General features: G+C 36.3%; 4 protein-coding genes across 4 annotated transcripts; 3 read left to right on the top strand and 1 right to left on the bottom strand.

Annotated features, from left to right (window-relative positions):
* The first annotated feature begins 3,748 nt into the window (after positions 1-3,748).
* Positions 3,749-13,325, top strand: LOC135695741 (uncharacterized). Its single transcript, XM_065214920.2, has 9 exons — positions 3,749-4,138; positions 5,794-5,853; positions 6,754-6,913; positions 7,406-7,456; positions 7,943-8,026; positions 8,395-8,502; positions 8,748-8,840; positions 9,837-9,893; positions 10,755-13,325. The coding sequence occupies exons 2-9, from the start codon at positions 5,794-5,796 to the stop codon at positions 11,051-11,053; spliced, it is 912 nt and encodes a 303-aa protein (XP_065070992.1). The 5' UTR covers positions 3,749-4,138; the 3' UTR covers positions 11,054-13,325.
* Positions 13,326-16,210: 2,885 nt separating this feature from the next.
* On the top strand, positions 16,211-19,290 carry LOC148960557 (uncharacterized). The gene is made up of 3 exons (XM_089109877.1): positions 16,211-16,477; positions 17,034-18,715; positions 19,000-19,290. The coding sequence occupies exons 2-3, from the start codon at positions 18,452-18,454 to the stop codon at positions 19,288-19,290; spliced, it is 555 nt and encodes a 184-aa protein (XP_088966003.1). The 5' UTR covers positions 16,211-16,477; positions 17,034-18,451.
* Positions 19,291-19,454: 164 nt separating this feature from the next.
* LOC148960555 (uncharacterized) lies at positions 19,455-23,718 on the bottom strand. Its single transcript, XM_089109872.1, has 6 exons — positions 23,603-23,718; positions 23,291-23,443; positions 23,060-23,161; positions 21,412-21,792; positions 20,876-21,127; positions 19,455-20,693 (listed from the first exon to the last, which is right to left on the bottom strand). Exons 1-6 carry the CDS (start codon positions 23,705-23,707, stop codon positions 19,455-19,457), a joined length of 2,232 nt encoding a protein of 743 aa, XP_088965998.1. The 5' UTR covers positions 23,708-23,718.
* On the top strand, positions 21,750-23,359 carry LOC148960556 (bifunctional 3'-5' exonuclease/ATP-dependent helicase WRN-like). Its single transcript, XM_089109876.1, has one exon. It carries the CDS (start codon positions 22,016-22,018, stop codon positions 23,009-23,011), a length of 996 nt encoding a protein of 331 aa, XP_088966002.1. The 5' UTR covers positions 21,750-22,015; the 3' UTR covers positions 23,012-23,359.
* Positions 23,719-23,971: the final 253 nt, after the last annotated feature.

Below are 23,971 nucleotides of genomic sequence, written 5' to 3'. Positions count from 1 at the left end.
AAGAGACGTCAGATTAGAAAAAGTTAAGAAACAGTAGTACACGCATTTTTTATAAGAAACAGGTTATATGAAACGATAGGCTCAATTTTTAGAAAGTTAAGAGAGAACCCTACCCAAATTAAATTTAAAAAAGCTAAAAGAATTATAATTTGCAGTTTTTATTTTCCGAGTTGACACTCGAAACAGTCTTGACATTGAATATCACTGTATATTGCAACACTAATCTTGGCATGCAGTTTGCATTCATTTGTTTTGACTTCAACTTGACATTGATGAAGTTCAAATGAGCTTAACTGTTTACAGATCTCAACAAAGTTAGTCATTCTAGGAAAACAAAATTACTTGATCATTTTGTTAGTTTATCTCTGAATGTAAGTGAACTATTTACTTTACCTTGGAAGCATGTTTAAAAAATACAATACCTAAGAGATTTAAGAGACATGTAAGAAACTTTTGATAGCAAAATGGCCAGAAAATTTAAGAAACTGCCTACCAGCACTGGATCTTAGTTTCTTATAAAAAGGTACGTGTACACGAAGCAAAAAAATTAAGACACGATTGAATTTTGAATAGGCAAGTTTTGTGAATATAGGACCTCGACTTAGCTGTCAAGTTTATGTTTCCAAAACATGAGATTTGTTTTTACTTTCCGTTGTTCCTCCTTCTGGAAAACGTGGGACTCACGTAAAATGCGTGAGCCTTGAAAGGACGTTAGACGGGAACGATTGCGTAAATATTCCGTTCCAATAAGGTTCAACGCTCAGGGGTTGGGTTTGCATTGGAGCACAAAGTGGACAGGGCCGGTCGCATGGGGGGGGTGTGGGGGGAAGAATATACATTTGTGTTTTAGTCGGTAAAATTGGGATTTTGACGGGTGGATGTTTTTTTTTAGATTTTCAAACGAAAAATTGTCCTTCATGTAATTTTTAAAAACATTCAAAATATAAAAAAGTTCCGCAGTTTAATTTTCCCGTTGATCCAGAAGAGGATTTTCAGGAACATCACAGAAGATGAATAATCCCAAGAAATTTAACAAAAACAAAGTCAATTTTAGTCTGGGAGACGCATTTTTAGCCGTTCTAGAAGGCTTAATTTCAAAAAAATTCTTTCGCGCCGGACCCAACCATCGCGGGTCCTTTATGTCACTAAACTTGAGTCTTAGCCCCCCCCCCACCCCCAGGCTCAGTTTTTGTGGCCCGTCTCTGAAAGTACGAAGCAAAATGCTCCAGGATCGTCTACAATCTCTCACGCTTATTTCGTGCGAGAAATACTTTTCACAGAACTTATCTGTTATCAAGAAGTGGGTCCAGTTGAAGAACAGAAGAGTTCGATTCAGTGTTTCTAAAGTTTGAATAAACTAAGTGACCACAAAAGCTTATTTTAGAACTTTCATAAAACTAATAGTTTTACAGCTGAAGTTGCTTTGTAATAGCTGAAATTTAAATATTAACAATGCTAAAATATTCTGATTGCATAAACGTAGTGTACGCTGCCAAAATGTACTCGGTAGATAAAAACTGAAAGTAGAACACTCATTTATTTGAACCAAAATTTGGAAAGCTATTGGCGAGGGGAAATTCACTCTTTCAAATAGCGTACGAGATTTTCCCTAGAACAAAAGGATTTCTTGTGATTTCCAGATAAAACAATAGGATTTCCACCAAAGTTGTACGAGATTTTTCGGAGTGATTTGCCCCTCGGCTATTGGAACGGTACGCAATCGTTCCCTTGTGAGCGCTGGAAGCTGTGATTCTTTGCAAAAACAAAAAAGTTGGATGGCTATAACCAAATAAAATGAGACTTGACTGGTGGTCCATTTTTTTTATTTCTTGAATTTTTAACAAAACGTGGGGGACCATATCCTCCCAGCCCTGTCCCTGCTCCGCCGTGCCTGAAAAGGTATAATCCTGCTGTTCGCCGACACATCCCTGTTGGCACATCCCTACAAGAAGGCCGCGGAGGGGGCATATCACAGATTGAAAGGGCTAAAACGTTTTGAGGGGGCTAAAACGTTTCTAAGGGGGCTAGACGAGGGGCAAATCACTCCAAGAAAATCTCGTACACCTTTTATGAAAATCCTATTGTTTTATCTGAAAATCCCCAGAAATCTTTTTGTTTTAGGTAGAATCTCGTACGCAATTTGCAAGAGTGAGTTGCCCCTCGCCAATAGCATTCCAAATTTTGCTGATTACCAAAATCAGGACGATTTTCTGTATGGTTTTGAGTTCAATTTTGAAGTTATTGGGGGGGCAAAGCCCATGTAGCCTCCCACCCCGCTTCCGCGGTCCCTGCATCCCTGTTTGAACATCCCTGATAAAATTAAGAACCGCGGCCGCTATTGGATTTAAGACATTGGCTGGCCACTTGACCTTGCCATATTGCCAGATTAGATAAATGTTGACACTGCGCTTTTATTGCTTTGTTATTTCTTCGATTTGCGATCAAGGTGTGATATCCGGAGAATTCCTTTCCAAAGGTTCATGTTTGCATTCGCATCCTCAATTAGAGAAGGTGCCCCGGCTCGTTGAAAACAGGGCCTACGAATTGCAACGCTTTGGGATATTTTAATACTGGGTTCCTATTTTTGGTTTTTCACGCCAATTTCCAAAAAGAATCTTTATGGGGGGCTTGATGGAGGGTATCGTCGCTGCAAACATTGAGACTTACAATGTTGTAGGTTCATGCGATATTATCATCAATTGTTTACAACTTGATGTTGACAGAAGCTGTAAGGGGCAACTCCATGTGTTTTATGCCAGGACCACCAATGGCATAGCAGAGCACAAAAATCACGCATGACTCGGCACATTTAGGTATACCTCTACGTTTGGCCCCCAGATAAAACCTACACAAATTTTTACCACTAAAAATTGTTTCAAAGTTCACTCAATCAAGTTTGCTATAGTACAAGAGTTATTTACAATTTTCAATTCAAACAAAGCTAACTTGTGCAGGATATAAAACTAAAGCTTAGTTATAATTATGGACAATTTTATAAGAATACGAGCCTCAAAGTTGGTCAAAAGCTACGAATGTAGCTTCTGTTGAATTTCCATCTTTGAGCTTCTGTGCTGCTTACCAGGGGCAGATCCAGAGCAAATTTGAAGGAGGGGCCAGTGGCAGCTCCAGCCTGGAATAAATGGGGGGACAAAAGGTGTGACAGTGACCACGCCTTTTTGGGCCATGTCCTTTTGGACCACGCCCTTTCCCCGTGATTGAAACATTTTCTTCCGGAGGATATAACTCTTATCTCCCAAGAAATGTCATTTAAATGTGACGATCTAGATAACGTACATATCCCCCCCCCCCCCCCCCCGAAGTTTTCTCATCAGGTTTGCAAGAATCTCAAGGACCGACTTTCTGAAAAAGTGGGGGAGGGGGCAGTTGGTTGTGGGGGCGCTGAAAACTTTTCAAAAGTGTGAGGGGCAATTGACTCGTGCAAATAATGTACAAGATTTTGCCTAGAACAAGAGGATTTCTAGGGATTTTAAGACAAAACAATAGGATTTTCACAAAAGGTGTACGAGATTTTCTTAGAGTGATTTGCCCCTCGCCAAAGTTGGTGACGAGAGTACGCTGTATACAAAAATTTCAGATCCATTTTCAGAATAAACAACATAACTTTGAAATAATCTTCGAAGCAAATTAACCTATCGGTCTCAGAAACTTTCGCACCTGATTCTCATTCTTCAAAAGGGGCGCACAATTTTTTTGTTGTTGTTGCTGTTGCTTGTGAGCGATTTTACTCTTTTGCTTTATTTTATAACTCTAAATAAACTGCAAAAGCTCTAATTTATCAGGGATAGCCTGGCGTATTAATTATTATATTTATACAAAAGTAATGAATGATGATGATTATGATAATGATGACCGGAATGCGGCATTAAATGATTGTTCGCGATGTGGTGGGACAAACGAACCTCATGTGATGACAGTCAAGATCATGTTTCACCAAAATCTGTTAACATTAACCGGCCTAAGCCCTCTTTTTCCTCGGCCTCTCTGTAACAAAGGTACTGTTGACACACCGAAATAATAGCGGCCTTGAGAAGTCTGCACTGGCCCTGTGTCTGATGTGAGTGAGACGCTGTCCAGTCCTCGTTGATCGGAAGAGGAAGAAAGTAGGAAGCGAAGAAAGGTAGGAGATGATGTTTTTTCTGGCTCGGTTTACTAGTATCAACTTCCTCTTTACTTCCATACTTCATTTGCTGTTGGTTATGCATTTGCTTCTAGTAGCGTTGTGTAAATATTTTGACTTAAAATATGACAAGTTCGACAATATTTCTGTTTAGCAGAGAAATGGACGCAACTCTATTACAGTGCTTTCAGACATGGTCATGTGATTTTGTTAGAATCTGAGTTTCACAACTTTGATTTCGATTATGTATTGGAAAGTGATCCTTGAATCGCATTACGGAGAACTTCGGTCATCAAATTGCGCGAGACTTCCCATCGACTTTTTCTCCAGTTTTGGACAATAACTGAAACCACTGTATTACAGTCAATAGAACAATAACTTTCTAGCCATGCGATGTAGCCATGTGCTAGAGGGAATTTTCAATTGCGATATCAAAACTTTGTGATCAATTTAACACAACTCTTGATACATTTGAATTGGGTCACCGGACACCATGTAGTCCTTAAAAAGACGCGATATTTTCGTCTAGTTGTGTGAAATATCCACTTGCATTGCATGCTTCGACATGTTTTTTTCAAGGACAGTGCACCCCACCGCGCTGTTTCACCCGTGGCTTAACAAGTCGCCGAGAATCATGTGACAATCAAATACAACATATAGGCCTAATTACACTCGTTGAAAATGTGCCCGCCCTTGCCAGGTTTTAGCACAAGCGTACGAATTTTGTTTCCCTGGCCACCTGATCCTGTAGAAACACAAAAGTGCGCGTTTCTCGAAAGCCCCTCTGAGTTATTTCTACGTGTCCTTCAGTATTTTATTTTTCCTTGCTGACAATTTCATGTAAAATATGCTTTTTAAATCTTTTATGTTAGCACTATCTTATCACTTGTAATTATTTAAAATATTCTGACAATGAAATGTCGAAGTTGAAGTTGATGCCCGTATCCTTAATCACCGTCATTGTAAACGCCCCCAAAACTCCTTGAGTTTAACGCATATCTAGATTGAATTAACGTATGAACATGAAGTCATTTTGTAGTTTGATTGCCAACATGCTGTTGAAAGAGTGACATTGGCTGGTCTGGTCAGGGCCCCAAACAGTTTTCACTGGTTTTGAGGCAGATAAATGAGGGTGAGAGAGATAAGTCCCCGATAGGGAGTCAATGTGATGACGTCATAAAAATCAATATATCTTTTTTGGACCACATATCCAGAAAGAGCATCATGAAATACCTCTATATCTGAAAAAGGGTCGATGTGTGCCAAGTTGGCTGAGAAGTGGCTATGAACCAAACTAAAATGAATGTAATCCGCTAGAACAATCCGGTTTTTGAGTTGCCATATTTTCTTATGCCATGCCAATCTGTGCATCAGTAAGAGAAACTTGATTAACGAATTTCTAAGCGATTTTGAGTAATCAAATTACCGCATCCACATACCAGGGCCTCCGACAAAGGGGGGGCCGGGGGGGGGAGGCCCTCGCCCCCCACTTTTTTGCAAACAATCGAGTTTTTTTCAAAATCTTTTGTTATGGGTGTTAAATTTTCCCTTGGACCCCCCCCCCCACTTTTCAACCTTTGTCGGAGCCCATGCAAACCCTGTCCGATTGGGGGATTGATGCTTCTAGCTCAATGCAAGGTTTTTTCTCATTTTAGATGACATCAACTCAATTGCCTGGATTCACTGAACTTAGCTCAGCGATTCAGTTAAATAAGGTAATATGAATAGACTTTGTGATTCAATGATTAGCTTTGTGATTCGTAGATTAGCGATTATGCGCAAACTATACCCCATTAATCAGATTCATTGGTTCAGTTGATGACGGTTGAGTGATAATGATGTCTTTTCGACAGTAGTACCGGAGCTTCAGAACAGCGATCAGACCCTATTATGGGCTCAGAAACACTGGAAACTTCAAAAATTTGGCAGTCTATTAGTAGCTATTTAAATTGTAAAGCAACCACGTAGCTGTAGATGTCGACTAGGGTGGGCAAAGCAAGAACCATACCTGAAGGGGGCTGGCTTCAAAACAAGAGAGCAGATATTTAACAAACAGATATATTTGCTCAAGCTCACGGAATTATAATTATGCCAACTTTTCAAAATATAATTTGGAAAAACTGTAGCAAGAGGGGAAACTGTAGCAAGTTGTTGTCAAAATTTTCATTTAGGAGGGCACAGCCCTCGTGAGGAAGGGTTTTCAGAGTTTTGAAAAATGAAAATAGGTATAATCAGCGCAAGAATCAAATCCGGCATTGTGTAAAAACGCTCCAGTGTTATTATGGTGCTTATTGCCCACTTAGGACGCCTATTTCATAAAGGTCCTTGTGTAACCGGCATGCTTTTCGGAAGCGGTTTGTAACGTGTTTCATGCAGCATGATATTAGGCCGGTATTGAGTAAATAGTCGCAAAGCATGCCGATTGCGCAAGAGCCTTCGATTTTAAAATGTTATCCTCATTTTAACATGGATAAAAAGCAAAATAAAGAAAAATAAAGTGATGGTTTATATTCCGGTATCTAGCCAAAGCCTATTCTACTTCCTTTGCACGGTACCCCCTATGACGCTATGCTCAGGAGCACATACTGAAACACTTTCACTTTTTGCTTTGCCAGGTATCCTTAATCGAAGGCGTAAATCACGTGTTCCACTTACCCCATCCTTTATTGGCTGATGCTGCATTAGAGTCACCGTTACCTTCAATCCAATCCTGGTACCCTTCGTTGATGACGTCAGACGGTGTGAATTTGCGTTATATTTCAAACAGTGAGCCTCGTAAGTACTTTGTAGTGTAAATTGTGAACTCAATTTGCGACCATGTTTTGGAGAATATTTCAAAATTCATCGTAGTAAAGATCTTTGTATAATTAAATTTGTTTAGTTGAAAAAGTGTGAAGATGGGTATTAAGAACCACATCCTTGATAAGTTGAGGGTATGTGTCTTCATTCATCTATCCCCAACCTTCTTGGACAGCCTTGTGGCATCAAGTCGCGAAAGTCAACCCAGGGGCGTGGTGGCCCACAGGGACTCGGGAAATTTCCCGGCAGGAAAACATTTCATGTAGGCCTCTTGGATTTTTTATCCTTTTTTCCATTTGTAACATCTGGTTTGTGAGAAAATTTAAGTGAACTAAGGCCCCACGCCGCCTCCGCGACACTCATTTCTTACATATTATAAGTGATAGAAACAAGAAACGACCAGCTTTTTCCCGGCCCATAAAAAATTCCATCATGCCCCTGAGTTGACCTCTTTCTTCTTTTTTCCAGTCGTCAACAGTGGCTCAGTGGCTCCATCTATATTTCTTTCTTCAGCTTCTGGTGAGTTCCTCAATCTTTTAAAAAATTCTGCTTTCCTTCTGCAAGAAAGTAAGTACTTATCCTATTCCAATTCCAATATCCAATTCTGAAGTTTATAATTATTTCTAGAGTCATGTGTCTCTGTACCTCCTATAAAATGTTTAGGATCGGTCAAAAAAATTTTCACCATACAAAGTCTAATTTGAATATGAACTCGTAGAGGAATATTAGATTTGTAAGCTCAACATTATTGCTATTCGGTATCCCAAATGTAACATTTCTGGGTTTCGAAATTTTGTTTCGAATTGACCCGATTTCAAAATCCCCTCCATAATCAGACATTGTAATCAATCCCCAGTTAGAAAATATTTTAAAGAAAGCCAGTCGCATTTTTTACCTTGCTAATTTGAGTAAGACTCAGAGTTAGAGTGTTGCTTCCATTCAAAATGTGTTTTAATGATTGTATTTTATACTCAAAGTCCAGCTCAAATTTTTTTACGCCCTTAGACAGAAATTACGAATGTGTATTGGATATGGAAGGGCAAGCAATATCAGACTGTCACATCAGAGATGAATCAAATGTTTTAAAAGGTAACATCTAATAACTCCTCTTCTGGTATATTTCTGTGCTTTAATCTATTTAGTTATGATTATTATCAAAACCATAATCACAATCACCTTGATTATCGTCTTCATCGGCGATCACCATCATCATAGCCACTTTTTAACGGCCACCATCACTAATCGTCACTAATCATAACTACTCATCGCTAATCATCAATAATCATAATTAATCACTAGAAGCTAATCATTCATTGTGTCTATTCTAGCACCATTTTGTTCTCAATACTTTCGAAATTTATATTTTTGTTTAACTATATACGTTTTCTCGCGTTCTTAGATACATGATAATTAAATGATTTGTTCAGATAACTTTTTACACTGACTAACTTTTGTAGATATAAAATGCGAGGTCGATGAAGCACTTGATGAAGAACGCGACGAGGAACAGAGAAGTGACGATGATGATATCTCGAATGAATTTGAAAGGAGTCTTGTTTCGTCTGGTAAGGGAAAATTTGTAGCTTTTCGCCAAATCACCTCTACCATAACACTTACTACGAATGTTACTAGGCACCTGATTCCATTAGATTCTAAATAAACTGAGTTGCAAACTAGTGACCACATTTCTTCGGTTCATATCACCCTTCTGACGTCATACTGGCCCGCATGAGATAATTCAACTACGTTTCAAGACATTGTCCAATCAGTATCAGAATTAGACTAATAATACCTTTATCATTGATTCTAGATCTTGGAACTGTTATCAGGTTTGGCCAAGAGTTCACCTTCGAAAACGTCATGACAAATGTAGTAAAAGAAAGACCAAAAAAGAAACGCAGAAGTATGTATTAATTTCCATTTTATGTTGTAAATGTATGACAAACCAGTGATATCATCATGACATTCCTCAAAGTAGTTATTGTTAAAAAGAAGATACAAAAACAACTTTCATCAAGAAGTTGATTTGCTATGTTTGGTATTTCAATACACGAGCCCCGAGAATAACAACAAACTAGATTTACTTTAATGCTGAATTTTTACCTAGAGGATTGCCGCATCTTGTACATTTGACGGAGAAGGGGGGGGGGACATTCTCTATATCTAAGTTGTTTTCCATTAACTACCTAAAATGTCAAAAAAAGTCTACCATTTTCCTTGAATCTATGGGAGTGATATCAAATAGTCCAGCAATTTAGCAGCCAAATAGCAGCCAAATAAGTCATCAAAAGTCGGAGAAAGAATGAAAAAAGGGTCAAGAAAATTTTTCGTTAGCTTCAGGTAGAGTGTTAAATTTATTTCCAGTCTTTTATCTTTGAAAGCAAAAATTGATAATTACTGAAATATCGGATTGTAAAATTTTAGATACACTAATGAGTTGCTATATTAGAGAAAAATATTCAAATTTCATGCAAGAGTTACTGTAGCTCCAAACTAAAGCTCTCTGTCGTAATACAGAAGAAGAAAAATTATTATTGGTTCCGTGACCATGGTTAGGAAAGATGATCACTTTCAGGGAGAATCCCTAGTGTATGCCCCCGCTTTCCATGCCAGTTATTAGGCCTTCTTTCAATATGGCTTCTAACACAAGCACGGAAGACTTTTTAATCTTTAATCTATTTGGATGATTCAATGTCATAGCCATGTACTCTTTAATCAATCGCCATCTATTTGCGCCCGAAAATGTTTTACCATATCTAAAGAAGCTTTTCAAAAGTGGCTGCATTAGTCCTATTATACGACATTTTCTTCTTTAGGTGTTTAGAATTTGGAGAATTGTGCAGAGAACCTTTTTGTATTTTCGCCTTATATTTCCTAACGACTTGCTTTTTTTCCTCAGTGTTAACAACTGTTGCTACACAGACACCCCCTGAAAACTCAATATACGATGATATAGGTATGATATTGTCTTATGAGTTGCTGATTTATCTACTTACGAAATAAATATCACTTTTGTTGTATTCTTGTTGCTATCACAATCTCATTTATTTTTCATCGCTCAATGGACTGACTGGAGCAACATGCACCTTTTGAATGCGATTCAGGTTACGTCATTTTACATTGCATAAGCAATGCTGTTGTGTAACAGGAGTCTTAGTAGTGGAGTGTATTTGCTTCGTTGGAAAGATGTAAAGGATCAAAATCAATAGAGCCTTCCTTGTGTAAACTGAATCCTCAATCAAGTAGCAGTAGAATCTGTTTTTCGCATGGCGACACCTTATGATTTGTGTACTGGCTATATAGAATGGTCTGTGCTACGACCTTAACCAAAAGTCATAGAACACTAACATCATTTAAATGCGAATTCAATCACCCTATCTCCCCAAAAGAACAATGTTTGTTTACCATTAAAGGCAAAAAGAGGTTATAGAGTACTTTTTTGTGGTTCATTCAACATTTTTCTTTAGGGGAAAAGGGGGTGGAAGTTGCATTTTTGGGAAATGAAATGAAAAATGGGAAAGCACAACGCAATTTTCCAGGTGTTCCAAGTAACTTTGGCAGTGATTGTAGATTGTGGTATTTTGAAGAACTTCGTAATTTTTGATACATTTGACAACTTTATACACGGCATAATGGACTTCATATGAGGTCCTCAGTTTAAATGTTTAAATATTGAAAATATTGAACAGGGCTCAACAACAAAATAGTTTCTCTCTGAGTAGAACAAGATCTTTAGATCTTGATTTGTCCTCCAAAAGCTTTAAGAGTTTTGCTATGACTTGAATAAATGTTCATCTCCTATCGAATTTCTTTGTAGAACCTGTTAAACTTCCGGTCCGGTACCTTTATGAGTTCCTGGAATTGCTGTTGGATGATGAGCGATATAAAAAGCTGATCATGTGGAAAGACAAGAAAGAGAGAGTCTTTATGTTGATCGATCATCATAAAGTCGCTGAAATGTGGGGTATGCATAAACGAAAGAAACCGATGACATATGACAAGTTCAGTCGTGCTCTTCGCTTTTATTACAGCAAAAAAATATTGAAAAAAGAGCCCGGTAGATTTACTTACAAGTTTTTAATACAAGAGGGGGATATTGTACAATACATGAAGTAAAAATTGTAAAGTATATTACTTGTTAAACCCATTTCAATGCCAAGCTAAAGGCTACCAAGATATCAAAATTGAGGACACGTTAATATTCAAATATTAGGACATCAAAGAAAAATACAAGTCAAGTTATTTTGCATTATGAATTCGTCCCTAAAAGAATTACGTTTTTAAGAAATTACGGGATACAAGAAATAAAGAAGTCGATAAAGCCTGTTTCCTGGGATACCATTTTTTAATTAATACATGTATTTCAAATGTTCTTGGACAAGCAGTCGCAATAAGACAAATTCAATGGTACTGGTTACGCTTCAGATCTTTTTTTGTGAAATGAATTTTAGTTAGATAGAAATATTACGTGGCCTTTAGCAGATGGATTGAAAATATCTTGAAATGAAGAGATCAATGTTTTTAGCCACTTTCAACTGAAAAAGAATTCTCAAAGTGAAACGAGACGTGGAATTAGACTGCTGTTTCTTTGCCTGCTGTTTCTTTGCCAATTAGAGTTCAATTTTTACCTACAATTTCGAGAAAATTTTCTAGCCACTCTAAATACGAGCTATTTTTGACAGTAGTGCTTCTACTTTATCAGTTTCCCAACTTTTTTTTGCACCATGTATGTTTTCTACACAGATCTTCAGAAAGTTTTTCAGAATCGTTCTAAACTAGCAATTTCCTTCTCGGAAAAGCGATAGGTGATGTAAAACAAGACGCATTTTACTTTTTATTGGGAGCAGCTACAGTGGAATCACCCTTTTACGAACTCTTCAGGGACCGAGAAAAAAGTTCGTAATAACGGGGGTTAGTTATATCGAGGATTTGTTATAGAGGGAGTATTGCAAAAGACCTCGTAGTTCGTAATATTCGGAAACCGAGTAGTTCGTAATAAGCTGGATTCGTAATCGTGAAATTCCACTGTACCTACTATATGCACGATAAACTGTATTACAAAATGAATATATTGTTCCCCTGAAAGCAAGATAGGTCTTAAAGCATTGATCGTTCATTGGGAGTAAATATTTTAGATCCTTCCAGATTATCATTAAAAATTATTCTAATTAATATTTCGATTTTAATATTGCCACGAGAAAATAATTGTTCATATTGCAGAGATTTGAGAGCTCAACAATACGTTATCGCAGTTTTTGTATATTTTTTAAAAAAATTGCGTTCAGAGTTCTATTTTGTAAACAACTAGAAAATCTTTTGATGAAAATTTTTGCAGAGGTTTTTTATTTAGAGATTTTTAAATAAGCTGCTGGATCAGACTGTTCGTATTTGTTTCATCTTTTGATTCTCAATATAATGTTGCTTTAATTTATTTCATCACTGTTTGTGTGTTTGTATGTTTTTTTCAGTTTGCTTTCTTAGTGATAATTTTTTGTATACTTACCAAATGTTCACTTGTGTACTGAAAAATTTTTGTATATTGACCAATTTTTGGAAATTTTAACCTCTTTAATTAACTGGGTATCTGAAAGAAAATCCAAAGCAGGACCGTCAGAAGAAACTGGCTCATCAACCCTCCCCCCCCCCTCTCTCTCTCTCTTTCTTACGCTTCCCTTCCTCCCCTCACCATAGCCACCATATTTGTATTTCGATTAATGCTCTCCTAAATGTGACCACGTTTCATCCGTTTTCTTTATCTGTTTTCTACGGGGAATTTTTCCAATGCATGATATTAGATTAAAACACGGGTATTGATACATCAATAACTGATACTGATTGTATATTGTCACGATTTCAAACTCCATAGTTTTTTGTCGTCTTGGTTTTAAAGAATTAAAGCTAAAATGAGCCACCTATCCCATGGAGGTAGTAGAAAATGAAATCACATAAGAAGAGCATTGCCAAAATCAATTTGAGGGATACAAAGATTCCGATTTTTCGTTGGTAAAGATATTATGATATATATTCAGCAAGTATTACACATATTTTAGAGGTTTATTACCACCCACCCTCATTAAACTCCCCTAATTTCCTATGAGAAAACACTTTGATAGTTGAAGTTTCTCATTGAGCCACGCTGTATCAAGAATTCTATTGGTTGATCTTGCTTTTGATTTAATTGGTTTTTAAAAAGTAGGCAGATTTGTCAGGGTTTTGATATTTCGAGGGCGTTTATATGCCCAATAGATTTTTAATAGAAATAAAAGAATGAAAATATTTTATCACAAATTTCTAGACATTTTTATGCTACTGTAAATAAGTTGATGTGAATGCGATTGTTTATAATGTTACTGCGTTTTTTAATTTTGTATGAAGTTTTCCATCTAAAGCTGTTATTCATTGCTGTCCCTTCTTAAAATCTTTAAATAATGCATTGGGGTGTTCCTGGTTCAACCAACACTTTCCATTTGGAATTTATCTGATGTTATACGCAAAAAAGCGTGACAGTTCCACCCATAAAAATGCTTTCAGAAAAAAAATGTTATCAACGACTGATATACCCATGGCAATAGATGGTTCAATAATAGCTTTACCGTAAATCTTCGAAAGAGCCCCCCTCTCTCGAAAAAGTCCATCCCCTTCAAAAAGCCCCCCCCTCGAATAAACCCCCACCCTAGAACTACAAATTGTTACCCCACTGCTACCGTAAATTCTCGAACTGGACCCCTCCATTTGATGATTGTTGCCATCTGAGGTTGCCTATATGGCGTTTTATTGAAATTTATTGAATTACCACAACAAGTTCATACTTTTGGTAGTAATTAATTGAATGCTCACAAAGAAATTCCTACTAAAGTAAACGAGATCTTTTCATAATGTCTTCTTAATGTCTACAATAATTTTATAAGTCCCCCTCTCATAAGCCTCCCCTCGAATAGGCCCCCATCCAAAAATATCAAGAATAAATAAACCCCCAGGGGGCTAATTCGAGGGTTTACGGTATTCACGACAGCCACAATCATTGCCAAAAGTATTTGGAACTCCTGTTTCCGCACCCCCTTCCTCCCTTGTGGGGGATCAAAAGAATAATCCTGCGCTGTATTAACGTTTCGTCTCATGAATAGAGGCGAAACTCCAGATGGGTTCCTGGTTCTTGTTGTATAATAAAAGATAAAGGCGAAAAATACAGCGATTGCTCCATTATATTTACATGCAAAAAGAATCTTCGATGCGGCGAAATTTACATTGAGCTAACATATTCCATGAGTGAATTTAAGAGCGTTAAGCGTCCATCCTCGAGTAGTCTTATCTCTCCTAAAATTTTTTATTTTCGATGTGTTGAATTGGATTTCACTAATCACATGACATAGTCGATTTCCTTCACCCCTAAACAATGTGGACTTGCTACAAGTCTCTCTCTTTAAAGAAAGGGAAAAAGGAAAAAAAGAAAGGGAAGGAGATTCATCCCCTCCAATTTTTTCTTTTCTCTCTTTCTTTAAAGAGAGAGACTTGTAGCAAGTCCATAAACAATGTTGATGTTAGAAAAATATCATGATCGCAGAAAAAAGCGTACCTCCTTTTCCCCTACGTCGTTTTGTAGTAAACCACATTATCCAAAGGGGGAAGAGGAATGGCTGAATTTGCCCTTGAAAACTGACGTTAGTATACCAAGACAGTCATTGTAGGTATGCAATTTGCCTTTTCCTAATATCACACATTTCAAGGCAGCCTTTGTGATTTTATGCCACATAAAATGGCATTTGAAGAGTTGGAAAATTTGTTTTTGATCACAGTATGCAAGTTTCATTAAACCTAAAAGTCTGTACTTGAAAATAGCCGGCGAGACAAGAAATCTTCTTTCAATTTATTTCCACTTACAATGTTTCCATTGGTTTTAGAATATTTAGTGGAAGTTTCGTTTAGATATACATCACTATCAGCTAGATGACCTGATCGGTGAAGAAATATGAATCAATATTATTTGTTATTTATTTTATCGATCGCATAGTGATTTTACCAACAAAAACAAACGTTTACCAAGTACTACATAACCTGCCTAAAACATACATGGATAGATCACAAAAATGGCCAGGGATGTAGTCGTAAAATTTTAACAAGAAGGGCTCTATGAAATTTTTAAGTTTTTCTTCTCGTGTAGTCATTGCAATTGTAGCAAATATGACGAGGGTTGCTGTTTTTCCGTTCATTGGTTGAGCAGGCGGTTAGTGGTTGACGTTACTCACTGACGGTTTGTGCTACAGCTAAGATCAGAACATCGACACCATGGAAAGGGTGGGGGCGGAATTTTATTGCAAATGAGGAGGCAAAATGTTCAAATTGCTCAGGGGTTTAGTAAAAGCCGCCACCATGGTCGGCGGCGTGAAGATTTTAAGAATGGCCAGAAATGCAATAATAATGACCCATTGGTTGGATTTTGAATTGACACATTGTCTCTCGTGTTAACAAAACAGAAGAGATTTCAACAGCTAATGAACAGTGCTACTAAAGCCAAGCAGAACTGTTATACAGTGGACTTAGAAAGTATTCATAGTTTGCAGATATAGCACATCGAGTGTTTGCAAAAATTGTATGGTTCTTATAAACGTAGGGAAGGCAGATTACAATAATAGCGTCGTTGACTCAATCAATTAACCCCACTTCAAAATGCAACAATTAAAACCAACTCTCTATACAAAACTGCAACTAAAACGTACTCAATAAGAAATTATTCAAGAATTTTCTATTTATATATCACAGTATCAAGTGTAAACAGCCGTGTCTGAGGGTCTAGAAAACTGACACTCATCTCTGATATTTGATTCTCCTTTTCTTTGAAATCAAAGGAAATTAATACCCTTTTTCCTGAAATCAAATAGTTGAAATAAGGCCAAACAAAGAAAAATTAGAAACGTCATTAAGATTTAAGATTCTCATATTTAAGATTTTCTTTTTCTTTTTCTATCTTATGTATGACAAAATTGAACCCATTTCTTAGAGATAATTGAAGGCACGGGTGCTTGCATAAAAGCGCAGACAATGAGGGCGGCTGAGCCCCCCCACCCACTTTTTTCGAAAGTTTTAACAAGGGGGTTGCGCCCCTTCCCCCCTGAGCCCCCCACCACTACATCCCTGGAGATGACAGACAGGAAATTCCAGTAACACCTTCACGAAAGAGACAATCATAGAAATAGTTAGACTTACTCCATGAGCCTCTGTTTCGCTACTGCCTCACTTGACGGACGCTACAACAGAGACTCATAATTAGACTTACTCCATGAGCCTCTGTTTCGCTACTGCCTCACTTGACGGACGCTACAACAGAGACTCATAATCCAAAGTATTCAAAAACTGGCAACTTCAATTTTGCCTCGTTCTCGTTTTTTCCCCGAAAATTTTCAAATCCACCCCCCTGATTTGCACAACTCTCTCATACCACTTGTTTTTGTTAGCCAGTTTGCCTGTATTGCTGTTTTGTCAGTTCTTCTCTAGGGATGGCAATGTCGTATGGTTGCTATAGTGCAACGTTCCAACTTTGCAACGGTAAGTTATTATTTTTGTTGTTTTTCCTGTGACTTTCAAACAAGACATGATGTACAATAATTCAAAATGCACTTCTCTTATCTACTTTGCGTGAATTGTTGTGTCACGCTTGAGTCTGGCAATAAACGCGTAGTAAAAAGAACAGATGAAAATATAAAACTTTTGTCAGAGTTATATGAATGTCCGCTTCACGATGTTCTTAGCCAAATCGATAGAGTAAATGAAGTAGAAGAACTTTATATTTGCAAGACATGCTTCAGGAAGATTGACAGCTTAAAGAAAACAAGAATAAAATTGTCAGTCATTGAAAGTGAAATCAGGGATAACAATGGATCTCAGCAGAATCTATTTCATACGTTTTTGGCATCGATTGAATACACACCTTTGAAAAAAAGAACCCGTTTAGAATTGTTTCCAGATCAGCAAGATAAGGCGAATTCTGAGTTGTCAACGCAGAAAGAGTTGACGCCTAGACTTATAGCCAATAAGATATCAAAAGAAACAAAGGTATGCTTTTTGTTATTGTGACTAATCATTTATCATCTCTACCTTCCAGATTACAACTCAACTGAATGAAGACAGACACAGACAATCGATACAACTGTTCTCAAAATTTGACTATTGAATTATGTTAAATTCATTTGTGGATTTAGATAAGAAGACATTTTGAACTTTATAAAGTCTTATTTATAATGATGCTATGGACCACTATTCAATTGTACTCAAGAACAGATGTTTGCACATTGAATTATTTAAAAAAAAAGTCCTTCAAGGAAGGATAAAGAGTTTTCAACAGAACCAATTTTAATCTAGATATATTGTTGCTGTGATAAACTGAATTTTAAAATATGTTTGTTTTGTATCAATAATTTCCCTGGATTGCATTTGTTGGTATCTAGTCAATTTGTGAAATTTCTTGTCTTGTCTTCTCCAATAAAGCCAAGTAATTATTTAAATTGGTGATATTTTGAAAGGTTAAGATCTGTGCATGGATAGATACACTGTTTTTATATGTAAAAAAAGGCATAAATAAGAAAACTGGTAGCTTCTGAAAATTAAAATAAAACAATAGTTAAATAAAAACAATCAAAAACAATAGTTCAATAAAGAATATTGTTTCAAAATATTGCAAGGCACAGCATAAGGCCTTACCTTGAAATAAATAGATGCCGTATTCAAGATCAAATTATTTATTCTGAGGTTTAATTAAGGTTGCCACATTGTTGTGCAAACGATTCTAAGCTTCGCGGAACTCCAAAATTGACAACAACCTCTACATCCTCAAAGTCTAAGCCCATTTCAAAGCTTGTTGTGGCAAACACTATGCGTATAATAGAATCACGTTTCTTGAATTCTTGAAGAACAAAATTCTTATTGACTTCTGCAGTTGACCGATGAAACATGGCAATAAAACGATTTTCGAGTGAGGCCCAACCATTTAAATATTGATTCGATCCTAACATATAGTTAAAATGGTTAAACAGAACAGCCACTTGTTTCACATTGCGACAGTACACGATAGTTTTTGGTGCATTTTGTTTCTGATGATTCAATGCATCAATGAAAAACTGAAACGGAGAAAGGTCATCTGCTTTTAACCTACGAACTTCATAGTATATATTTGACCTTTCCATTGGAACATAAATAGTGACTGGGTTTGTAATGTGCAGACTCTCGCATATATTCAGTTTAATTTCGTCGGTTGCTGTTCCGGTAAGGGCAACATATCGTACGTCGCTACGCAAAAAGGATCGAAGGTCGCCAAGACGACGGTAATTAGGTCTAAAATCATTTCCCCTAAAATGAGATAAAATTGATAATTCAAAAAAGGATTTGTCTTAAATATTATTTTTTCAGGAAAACGTATATGATGATAAAGGCTTACATCCAGGATTTCAAATTGTATTCGACAATTTGAATCTCCAACGTCATGCAAGACATAAAACAGCAAGCAATGAAAATGCAAGATACGATATGGTCCATGGTATTGCAATATTGGATAGAGTAAATGTGCAGCATCTGAGTGATCAAGCAAGGAATTTCACGATATCAACTGCTAAACCAAGGTTATGGATGCTAAGAAAGGATGAATTTGAGAGTTTACAGATGACTATGGCAACAATAATCAAAGCGATTCTTTGCAAACACATGAATTACTACAAGGAAAATTATAGCCATCTAGCAAAACCAGATATTTCTCATTCGTTTCAGAAACAAATGAAAGAAAAATCTGTCATTGTGAGTATTGTCAACTGCATACAAGCCAAACATTAAAATTTTCTAAAAAAATTGACTTTGAACATTTCTGCCATACAGTATAAAATAATGATGAATTTAGTGTAAATAGAATAATGTTTATTTTAGTTCAACTAATCGCTCCGATAAGATATAAATATTTTTTTTATATATATAGATACATAAAATAATACATTATTACAAATATTATCATAATTTCAAATGTTTATGACTTTAGATTTTTTGACAATACAATTAAACTGATTGTCATCTTTTATATTATTTAGGTGCCACTTGGAATATTGCAAAAAAATGAAATGTATACCGAAGATATGATTTCAATATTGGAGCATTTCCAAGATTACTGTCCTGAGAAGAATGATGTAATTGAAAAAATATTATGTGGTGGTGATGGATTAACAACCAAAAGGGGAAAAGATGCCCAGCTAGCAAGAGCTGATGCACCTAGTGAAAAAGAGCGTCTTGAGGGTCTAATTATGAAATCTGAAGATTGGCATGAAGCTGTGCTCTGTTTGCAGGTACAATCCTCAAAATATGTCATGTTGCATCAATGCTGAATAGAGTTACAGAAATATCAGAAGTAACTAGGTACTTTTATGTGAATCCAAGCCAGATTATGAGTTAGACTTACTCCATGAGCCTCTGTTTCGCTACTGCCTCACTTGACGGACGCTACAACAGAGACTCATGTAACAAATAGGCTTATTTTGAAACAAATAAATTAAACATTAATGCTTTCAGTAGTTCTATTTACTTTAAATCTTGAATTATTCTTTGCAATCTGTTCTTTACTAGCCATTGTTATTCTGCCACTTAGCCAAGAGTTCACCTTGCACCAATTGATATTTCTTTGGTTTTTTATTTTTTCAAAACTTTTATGATACCTCCCTGGAACCTTTTTAAACAGGTTTTCTTCTTTTAATTCATTAACCATTAAAGACACATCTTCTTCATAAAAATTTTCTCTATGCCTCCCAATTGCTGTGAATCTCTCTAGCTGCCTGTCAATTGCATGTTCTACATTTCTGCATGGTTTCAATGATTTTCCTACCCTGTCTATTGTCTGCTTTGTCAAAGTCCCATATTTGTGTTTAAGGTCAGGCTTCACCTCACCATTCAAGAGTTCAAGTGCATAATCTATTGGCATATTATTGCTCTTCCCTCCATAAAAGTTCACAGTTCTGTTATACAAAAGTTGAGCAGCCTTTCGTTCACTTAGGCTGAATTCAACTTGTGAGACAAAATCAAAAGCCAGCCCAGCATAAACGGTATGGCCACTTGCAAGAAACTCAACCAGATCATGTTTCCATATATGGTAGAGTCCCTTCCCATCTCCTTCCTTGCTCACAAATTTTCTTAACAGGTCTAGCAGACCTTCTCTTAATAGCCGGGTGGAATAATTAAGCTTAAAATCTGGTTGATTGCTATCATTTGTATTTGTTTCAATGATATCCAATGTTTCTTGCTCTAAACTCTCAATATCTTTGGTTTCATCTCTAAAGACACACCTATCCCTATGTTTCATCAACATGAATTTTGTTGTAAAACTTTTCATGCAGCCGGAAAATTTGCATTTGTTTAAACTTTGTTTTGTTAGCTTCTTTGCTGATTCCTGTTTGATTGTGCATTGTGACTCGATGCTGTCTTCTGCTATTTCAAAATCTTGGAAAACATATTTTTGCAATATTTTCATGGCCAAATCATTAAGATGGTCTTTCTTTTCCTCGTCACTAGATGGATTTAAATTTGCAGGTTTCTCATCTTTATCTTTCAAGCCCAAAATCTCTATAGCAGCAAGCACGGTGTATCCATATGTTACAAAGTTGACAAAATCTCTACAAGAATGGACTGCTTCTTTAACAATTTTTCTCACATTTTTTCTATTAAATCTTTCTTTCAACTGACAAAGTGTCCCCTTTTCTGCAACAGAGCTTCCTTTGTACAAGTCATTGAAGATCATCTGTTAAGTAATATAATGAACTCAATGAATATATTTGTAAACAATAAACACAAAGGTTGTAAAACATAGTAGGACTAATTCTTGTAGCTGGCTTGAATTCACATAAAAGTACCTAGTTACTTCTGATATTTCTGTAACTCTATTCAGCATTGATGCAACATGACATATTTTGAGGATTGTACCTGCAAACAGAGCACAGCTTCATGCCAATCTTCAGATTTCATAATTAGACCCTCAAGACGCTCTTTTTCACTAGGTGCATCAGCTCTTGCTAGCTGGGCATCTTTTCCCCTTTTGGTTGTTAATCCATCACCACCACATAATATTTTTTCAATTACATCATTCTTCTCAGGACAGTAATCTTGGAAATGCTCCAATATTGAAATCATATCTTCGGTATACATTTCATTTTTTTGCAATATTCCAAGTGGCACCTAAATAATATAAAAGATGACAATCAGTTTAATTGTATTGTCAAAAAATCTAAAGTCATAAACATTTGAAATTATGATAATATTTGTAATAATGTATTATTTTATGTATCTATATATATAAAAAAAATATTTATATCTTATCGGAGCGATTAGTTGAACTAAAATAAACATTATTCTATTTACACTAAATTCATCATTATTTTATACTGTATTGCAGAAATGTTCAAAGTCAATTTTTTTAGAAAATTTTAATGTTTGGCTTGTATGCAGTTGACAATACTCACAATGACAGATTTTTCTTTCATTTGTTTCTGAAACGAATGAGAAATATCTGGTTTTGCTAGATGGCTATAATTTTCCTTGTAGTAATTCATGTGTTTGCAAAGAATCGCTTTGATTATTGTTGCCATAGTCATCTGTAAACTCTCAAATTCATCCTTTCTTAGCATCCATAACCTTGGTTTAGCAGTTGATATCGTGAAATTCCTTGCTTGATCACTCAGATGCTGCACATTTACTCTATCCAATATTGCAATACCATGGACCATATCGTATCTTGCATTTTCATTGCTTGCTGTTTTATGTCTTGCATGACGTTGGAGATTCAAATTGTCGAATACAATTTGAAATCCTGGATGTAAGCCTTTATCATCATATACGTTTTCCTGAAAAAATAATATTTAAGACAAATCCTTTTTTGAATTATCAATTTTATCTCATTTTAGGGGAAATGATTTTAGACCTAATTACCGTCGTCTTGGCGACCTTCGATCCTTTTTGCGTAGCGACGTACGATATGTTGCCCTTACCGGAACAGCAACCGACGAAATTAAACTGAATATATGCGAGAGTCTGCACATTACAAACCCAGTCACTATTTATGTTCCAATGGAAAGGTCAAATATATACTATGAAGTTCGTAGGTTAAAAGCAGATGACCTTTCTCCGTTTCAGTTTTTCATTGATGCATTGAATCATCAGAAACAAAATGCACCAAAAACTATCGTGTACTGTCGCAATGTGAAACAAGTGGCTGTTCTGTTTAACCATTTTAACTATATGTTAGGATCGAATCAATATTTAAATGGTTGGGCCTCACTCGAAAATCGTTTTATTGCCATGTTTCATCGGTCAACTGCAGAAGTCAATAAGAATTTTGTTCTTCAAGAATTCAAGAAACGTGATTCTATTATACGCATAGTGTTTGCCACAACAAGCTTTGAAATGGGCTTAGACTTTGAGGATGTAGAGGTTGTTGTCAATTTTGGAGTTCCGCGAAGCTTAGAATCGTTTGCACAACAATGTGGCAGAGGTGGTCGGCGGTCTGCCCAGGCTTTTTCTTTAGTTCTGTACCATGGAGGATCAGGGCTAAATTCAACAACAAATGAAATGAGGGAATTTTCTTTAAGTACAAAGAAATGTAGAAGATCGATCATTAATCGCCATTTTAAGATTAAGTTAGACAAAGAAGATGTATCATATGAGTCTGTCAATCCAATACCAACCGGCTGTCGATGTTGTGATGTCTGTAAGTGTACGTGTGAATGCTTAGAATGCTTTCTAGCCCCTTGGGCTAAGGAAAAGATCACAGAATCGGGTGATATAGAAATGGAAGATGTCTCTGAAAGCTTGCATAAGTGGTCGCCAGAAAAACTTAGTTTGTTGGAGAAGAGTCTCCAAGAATATTACATCGAGGTTTTTCAATTAGACCGTGGCTTTACAGATGTAATAAGTGAATTTTGGTCGATTATTACAGATCAAATTCTTCTGTCTTGTTCGGTTGTAAACACCATTGATGATTTGTTAACAGAAACGCATATTACAGACTTGGCTTTAGCAGAAGATCTTTTTATGTTAATAGAGGAAATAAAAACCTCAAACTAAGACGATTTGCGACTTTAAAGAAGAAATAGACAAACTTAGATTACGTACCTTTCCTTGTTCATATCCTGTTTGGCAAGTGTTGTTGATGCTTAGAGTATTTGATGTTTCGTCGGCGTTGTTCACTACGTATAAATGGTCGTTGTAGGATTCCTGAAATTTATACAAATTTCTTATATTAGCAAAATTTCTCTTTGATATATCATCGATAGTTAGTGCAAGAATTAGAGAAACCTTCAAACAAAACTAATTTGAGAAAGTCTTATTGCAAAATTGACTTACCTGACGAACTTTATTAGCTGTATCTATTTGATCAGCAACCTCTTCCTTCCAGATTTTGACTTCTTTGTCAAAATTTTTGCTCATCTGGTTTATTATTTTGAGGGTAGCGGGGTAACTCATCGACAGTCCAAAGAATGCTAAACGGTTGAATACCTATAAATAATAGGTAATATCAGTCATCCGTATTGAATAAGTCCTAATTTTATAATCTATCTTGCAGTCAATCATTTGGCTCTTAAGAGTAAGGAACTTTGATAAGCTATTTCCAATTTTTAATGATAAAAGATACTTAACGCAGATGAATCTTCGCACCTTCACCTTTGCTTTTGCTCTATAAAGAAGTATGCATAACAGTTTCTGTATGGTATTCAAACGTGTATTTCTATTGTTTATCAGGATTCCGAAGGCTGTTGCCATGCGTATAATAGTTTTTTTCTTCTCCTCATTGACTTTGCGTTTTGCAGAAATTCCACACAATGTATGGTATACAAATGGAGCCCTTGATTTGATCTCTGATGCAAGCTCTGTTAGTTTTAATTCTTGCAATTTGTTAACATCTCTGCATCTGAATTTAGATTGTGCTCTGGGTTCGGTGAATTTTTGCGTTTCTTCGCGAACTAGTCTTTGAATGTGTGTAAGAAGGGATAACTTCACCTTTGGCTCCTTTATTAAATGTTTCAA

Source organism: Rhopilema esculentum, chromosome 2 (assembly GCF_057945365.1).
Source record: "Rhopilema esculentum isolate cy_ngs chromosome 2, ASM5794536v1, whole genome shotgun sequence".
Classification (NCBI taxonomy): domain Eukaryota; kingdom Metazoa; phylum Cnidaria; class Scyphozoa; order Rhizostomeae; family Rhizostomatidae; genus Rhopilema; species Rhopilema esculentum.
The sequence above is the reverse complement of the archived record's forward strand: the minus strand, read 5'-3'. Positions and strand labels throughout refer to the sequence as shown.

Bases quoted from the DNA above. Each gene is read 5' to 3' on its own strand.
- LOC135695741 (XM_065214920.2), top strand. From the start codon at position 5,794: ATGACATCAACTCAATTGCCTGGATTCACTGAACTTAGCTCAGCGATT. The intron at 6,914-7,405 runs GTAAGTACTTTG...TCTTTTTTCCAG, and splicing joins TATTTCAAACAGTGAGCCTC to TCGTCAACAGTGGCTCAGTG. The intron at 9,894-10,754 runs GTATGATATTGT...ATTTCTTTGTAG, and splicing joins CTCAATATACGATGATATAG to AACCTGTTAAACTTCCGGTC.
- LOC148960557 (XM_089109877.1), top strand. From the start codon at position 18,452: ATGGTCCATGGTATTGCAATATTGGATAGAGTAAATGTGCAGCATCTG. The intron at 18,716-18,999 runs GTGAGTATTGTC...TATATTATTTAG, and splicing joins TGAAAGAAAAATCTGTCATT to GTGCCACTTGGAATATTGCA.
- LOC148960556 (XM_089109876.1), top strand. From the start codon at position 22,016: ATGGAAAGGTCAAATATATACTATGAAGTTCGTAGGTTAAAAGCAGAT.
- LOC148960555 (XM_089109872.1), bottom strand. From the start codon at position 23,707: ATGGCAACAGCCTTCGGAATCCTGATAAACAATAGAAATACACGTTTG. The intron at 23,444-23,602 runs GTGCGAAGATTC...TATTATTTATAG, and splicing joins GAGCAAAAGCAAAGGTGAAG to GTATTCAACCGTTTAGCATT. The intron at 21,793-23,059 runs GTACGTAATCTA...TTATTTTTTCAG, and splicing joins CAGGATATGAACAAGGAAAG to GAAAACGTATATGATGATAA.